This window comes from Zootoca vivipara, chromosome 7 (genome assembly GCF_963506605.1).
Source record: "Zootoca vivipara chromosome 7, rZooViv1.1, whole genome shotgun sequence".
NCBI classification, from domain to species: Eukaryota; Metazoa; Chordata; class Lepidosauria; order Squamata; family Lacertidae; genus Zootoca; species Zootoca vivipara.
Window position 1 is genome coordinate 13,447,748 of NC_083282.1, and position 6,306 is coordinate 13,454,053.

Here is a 6,306-nt window from a genome sequence, read left to right on the forward strand (position 1 = left end):
AAACTGGCTTTCTTCCACAAGGAAGATTAACAGAGATTTAGAATTGTTTGCTGTAGATTGAAAGTTCGGATAAATAAATAAATTGAAAGCTGATTGCTGTAAAATCCAAGAAAAAGTCTAAATGTATCATGCAAATCCGGGATTAGACTCCCATCTAGATAGAGCACATCAGACTATTTCTCAGTATCTCACAATAACACTTTATGCTGGCTGAAATCCTATAAAGTGTCAGTTGAACAAAGCTTAAAATAGTACTCTCTTTATCCTATGTTTTCCTGGCTACAGCACTTGACCTCTTGTGAAATCATTTGTTTATTTTTGGACCATATACCAATTGCTTTTGTCGAGAATAATTTCTTTTATCCTTTCATTTCATAGATGTCTGTATGGAAGTAGATACTTTCAGTGCAGAGTTCCGTATTTTGGCATTTTAACCAATATGAATATTTTATCTGAATGTCATTTTAAAGGTCTACTTGCAATCACATGTTAATGCAGGTCTATTGAACTTGAAGGTCACTTTTAGTGGATTGATTCTTGTTCAATACATTTTGCTCCTAACTCAAAGGATCTGTTTGACATTCATAGATTTCTTTGTAAATGCATATATCCTTGATATACTTCGTGTACTTCCTTTAAAAGGAAAGGTTGGTATAACATAGTATGATAATATTTTTTTATTATTATAAATGCTTGTAGATGTCCTAGATACATAAAGTTGATGTACTTAAATGGTTTTTTTTGTTGATACCAAAAAAGTTTTTAATGGAAGAAATTCCACCTTCAGGCAATTTGTTATACTGGTTGCAAGTCCTATGCAGTTGTGTGTGTGTGTGTAAAATGTAGAAGCAATTGGATAAAAAATTCCATGGTTCGATATGGTGATCTTAATATTAAGTTTGTGGGTGATTTGCTATGGCGGGGCTATCACTTTACAAACTCTGCCATGTGGTTAAGACTCATATTACAGAGGTGATATTTTTAAGTGCTACTCTAATGTAGTGTTGTGGCATCTGAAATTGAGACTTTGTTGAGATCTTCAGAGGGCATGTTTTAATGCAGTGCTTCCATTTTTTGAAGTGGATGAACTGAAACAGCCTCTTTGGAAACAAAACATGAGCACACTGACTACTTATCCAGCATAATTGTCCCATTCACCTTGCTGTACTTCTGCCTCAAAGACAGCTGACAACAGCCTATCATTTCTATAACCTATCTGGCACACATACCCCACAGCAATACTCATGAAGCAAATTCCTTTAGCCCGAGGAAAAACAACAAAACTATATATAACATGGAAGCTAAATACACTTTAAAAAATATTTCCAAATTGCTAGTGTTCAGGGCTTCTGTCAAAGTACTCTGAAACACCAAAGTTATGAGTTAGCTCCAAATGTCACCACCCCAACTTTTCATGTAGTAGAGGAGAATATTTTGGCTTATCCCCTGCATCTCCCCCTTACTATTCCAGAATGTCTCCCCCCCCCCCAGCAGATTTTCAGAGGATGCAAGGAGAAGTGGGAATCAGGCAATATGCCCCCGCTTTTATCCAAAAATTTGTGATTGACCAACAACAAATAGGAAGAATTGTAAACTGATTCTGCATCAGTTGAATTAATCAGCAAAAAACTTAAAATGGACTAAAAGGGGGTCTCCAATTAATTGGGCAGCTAAATCTATGTCATTTTTATTACAAGTCCTTATAAAAACTGCAAGTAGCCTTTTAAAAGTTTCATTTCCCTTTTACGTCACATAGGAGGGAATACTTCTTCTAAGATGATTCCTGCTTCCACACATATATGTATCCAAAAACCAAGAAACTATGTGTCCAGCTTCAGAAATACTATTTATAATATATTTATATTTATTTATATTTATATTTGATTGGATTGTGGGCCTAACAAACATGTAACAAATGCAAGCCATTATATTGGAACAGCTCCTTAGAATAAGGACAGAAATCAGTGTAGTCTTCTAAAAACTCATGACACGAAGTTGGGCATTAGGGCTAGTTCACAAGGGCACCATGGTTGCCATCTTAAGCTCCTAGGTGGATCACAGAAATGAAGCCTAGCTGCGTGTACAGCGATACCCCTGCACGCTCCTGCGGCAACTGGTCTTGCTGTATCTTCTGTTTCAGAGTCGCAGTCATCCAAAATGAGTTTGGATGTTAAGAGTTATTTTAATTGTGGTATTGCCTCCTATCATTCTTTTTTTCTCGTTCCTTTATTTCATAGTTAAAGCTTTCCATCTTAAATACGATGAAGTCCGTCTAGATCCAAATGTCCAGAAATGGGACGTGACACTGTTAGAGCTCAGTTACCACAAACGGCACTTGGACAGACCAGTGTTCCTGCGTTTCTGGGAAACATTGGACAGGTAAATATCAGTCTGGAGGGGGGGGATGCATTTATATTTTTAAATAAAAGCCATCTGTTAAAACTGGCAAGCTATTAAAAACAGTAGTCAAATACCCACCACATAAGGCCAGTTTGCTGCACTGTTGCAAATTCTATATTAATATTAATACACAAGAGCATCTATACTGATTGGGATTCCTCCTCTCTTCTCTAATACCCTGCTCTACAACCTGTACCAATAGCAGCTCATAAAGAGTTTCTACAGCTTAACAAATGTCTCCTCTTGCACTATATCCTCCATTTTTAGAGATATGGCTCAAAGTGAGCTCTTACCTCTCTTCTCCCTCCCCCCCAATATTTTTTTAAAAATTTACACCCAAACTTAAAGTAACAAATGCAAAGCTAAATCTTTTTAGCATTTTATCTAGGGCTTTAAAACATTTAGAGCAAAGATACGGCAGTATGATAATCTGTAATCGGTCATATGGAGTAGATTACACCAGTTTGGAAAAGACATGCAGGTACCAAACCATTTCAAGGCACCTTTTAACCTATAGTCTTAAATGGCTTGGGACCAGGATACCTGAATGAACTTGCCCTGTCATTAAGAGGGCATTGCTCAGGGTCCCCATCATCTAATGTAATGCAGGTGGTGATTGGAAACAAGGTCTTTTCCATTGTAGCAACCTGTTTATGGAACTCCCTTTCTATAGAATTTTGTTGAATTCCATCTGTATTTCCTTTCCGTGGCAGGCAGACATTTTTTTTTAAAAAAAAAACCATTGCCCAGGCTTTTTAGTTTTGTTTCCATTTTACTCTAGATTTTTAACTGCCTGCTAAATCTGGCGTTGCTGGATTGTATTGTATATTATTTTGTAAGCCACTCAGAGCTTTCACTGAAGAGCTTCTGATAATAACGTTTTAAATAAATAAATACTCTGCAAGTACTATTTCACCTTATGTCATCTGCCCTCCTTCGATTCATCGCTGAAGTCCATTTTTAGTCTGTCAATCAGAGTAGTGAAAGATTTACTTTAAAAATCTATCGATGGAGAATTAGTTGTTGTATGTTGTTGACACACCACATCTGTGTCATGCAGATTTGGGGGGGGGGGAAGCAATTGGAACGGATGATCACTAGTTGCAAATGCAAAAGGGGGAAAAAACAATTTATTGCTTTACCATTTTCCTTAGCTTAGTTTCTTACATCTTGGGTTGTTAATGTCACTTTTGCCAGAGAGAGAATGCATGCCTAAATTTACATATTTATGCAGCTGCTGCAAGATACTACAATGGTGATTTTTCTTTACATTGCAGGTACATGGTAAAACACAAATCCCACTTGAGATTCTGAATTCTTGACTGCCATTTTGTTTTTTCAAACTTTGGATTGAGAACTTTGAAAACTGCTCTGATCTACAGAGAGGAAGGAGTTCTCCTTGCCCGCATTTGTCAAGAACATTAGACAGATAAAGAAGGGAGTCATTGTTCAATCTTTTTATAAGACCATGTTGGATCATCATGTTGCAATGACACGCCCGCAGCCAGTCGTCATTACAAGCAAGGGATTTTGCTTAATACTATTTTTTAATAGCATAAACCTTCTAGCCTGCAATTCAAATGTATATTTTGATAGCAAGCCATTTCTTCTCAGTTTTGTTAAACTAGCAACATTTTTACAATAACGTTTCTGTTCATCAATAGGATATAGGGTGATTTTCACGAAAGGTTACGAACTTGTGTGTGTATGTATATATAGATATAGAGGTAGATGTTCTAAACCACTTTGCTTCTGAGCATAGTTCTTGGTTCTTTGCTTTATCGTTTCACTTGTGGAAAACCTTTTGATTTGATTGGTATTATCTTCTAGTTTAAAGAACTCTAGGAACTGGGCAAAGTGAAGACTGCTTTAGATGAATCAAATTGTCATTCATTCTGTATATGTACTGTATATTCTTTCAGACTTTGGAAAAGGGATGAATAAATCCAAACTGGCTTCTTTTGTTATGATGATAGTTTACCAAAACTGTAAAAAGAGTAATTACGAATACATTTGAATTTTAAACACCCTCCTTGCAAATTCCCTAATTTAAAACTGCATGTGCATAATCCTCTCATGGAGGTGTATATAAAACTCCACACACACACACACACACACACACACACACACACACACACAAGAATATTGCCAAGAGTTTCAGGGCGTCTGGGATTTTTATTTTATTTTTCAAATCTGAGTTGGCAAAATAGAATAATAGAGTCAGTTCTTTGAATCCCAATACGTGTAGATCATTTTTTCCTTAGTCTTTGTTCTTCAATTACCTTGGCAGTATGGGAAACAAAGCAAGCCACGCGGGGGGAACCCGTTTTTCAAAGTTCAGTACTGGCGTAAGCGAGGAAATCCAGTGTGGATTCTTCCCACGGGTCCAGGGCTTTTCTCAATATTGCAGGGGATGTGCAGAGGAATGGCATCCCACTCTGCCGGAGTAATGTAGGACCCCAGGTCTCAGTGCCATAAGAAGTTCAAAGTCACCCAAGTTCCAATTATAGCTGGTTAAACCAGTTTTTCAGCATTTGCATGAGATAGAAACTTTTCAGTAACCAAAGAACCGGTTTGCTTGATCAGGAATGAGCAAAGGAGAGGCAAGAAAATACTGATATTTCTGGGAGTCTGTATTTTATAATATAGTTGCTGAATGCTGCATACCAATGGACATGCAAAATGATCCTTCAACGTTCACTTTCATATGGATTTTTTGAGATGAAGAAACTACTTATTTCTGTTTTTCAAATCCAGAACCATGTTTTTATGCTGAGTGTCTGAGGTCTGACAGAAGTAAAATATTCTCCATATTCTTCCTTAGTTTTGCTTTTATTTCATTTTCCGACTGGTTCTTTGTATATAGTTTCCTAATGAACTGTTAAGGCTTTTCTTACTATCTCCTTCTTAAGATGCAGTTGAGATCTAAAGGATTTTCTGAATACTTTTCATATTTATTTCTAATATACGGAGACGGTGACTTCTATTTTGTTGTAGTTAGAGCAAGTATCAATTTTTCAGCCTTTCAGTGCTTTTTTAGTGATGTTAAGAATTCACAATAGTAGTATTTTTGAAGGAATATCACAATAGAACTAGATGGACTAAATCAGGAATGGAATGTGTTTTTAAAAATAAAATGGGGTTTCAGAAATCACTCCTAACACTGACTTTTCCAGCACTTTTATTTAGCACTATGAAGAGCCAGAGTTGCTCTTAAACCTAAATGATGGGGTGCAATTAAAGCTTGTTGCTTGTACACACTGTATTTTTTTTTTACTTCTGAAAAAAGAACCATACAATTTGGAGATTTTATAAGTTTGTAGAATTCTGATTGTAACACTGTCACATTTTTGGAACACAGATTGCCTTGAAATAGAAAAGTGACATTTGCAGATGATAGCTCTGATCCAGAATGGGAAGTGCAGCACATGAACTGTTTGAGCAGGAGCAGGATCCACTTCATTGGAAAGGCAATGCAATATAAGAATCACATGATCAAAATGAGTGTGTGGCTCCCCCCACCCCCATTTTAAATTTACAACAACCCTATATGGTAAGCTAGGCAGAGACTTGCCCAAGGTCTCCCAGGGAGCTTCCTGGTGGAGGAGTTGCTTAAAGATTTTTCCACTAGGCTACTGGTGCTTCGTATAATTCCTTGCCCCTCTCCTTGAGAAGCAGAACAGAAGAAATAACCTACAAAATGTGAAAATGCAAAATAGGTTATGCAAAATAATTGTGAAGTCATCAAGCATAGGTTGACTAGCAGAACAGGAGAACTCTGTGGGGGTTAGACACAGCATTGACCTCTTTGTTTGTGGAGATTATAGTACAGGAGATCACAGCTTCTGTACTAGGATATTCCTAAAAGTTTCCAGCTGTTGTAGAACACAACTTTAAAATGAGAAA

The 6,306-nt window shown here is 36.8% G+C and overlaps 1 protein-coding gene across 1 annotated transcript in view; it reads left to right on the top strand.

Moving 5' to 3' along the window:
- CDC73 (cell division cycle 73) overlaps positions 1–5,551 on the top strand; it is a 105,412-nt gene extending 99,861 nt beyond the window's left edge. The window contains exons 16-17 of the mRNA XM_035124183.2: positions 2,238–2,379; positions 3,678–5,551. Coding sequence (XP_034980074.1) covers positions 2,238–2,379; positions 3,678–3,714 — 179 coding nt within the window. The 3' untranslated portion in view covers positions 3,715–5,551. The remainder of the gene's footprint in view (positions 1–2,237; positions 2,380–3,677) is intronic.
- Positions 5,552–6,306: the final 755 nt, after the last annotated feature.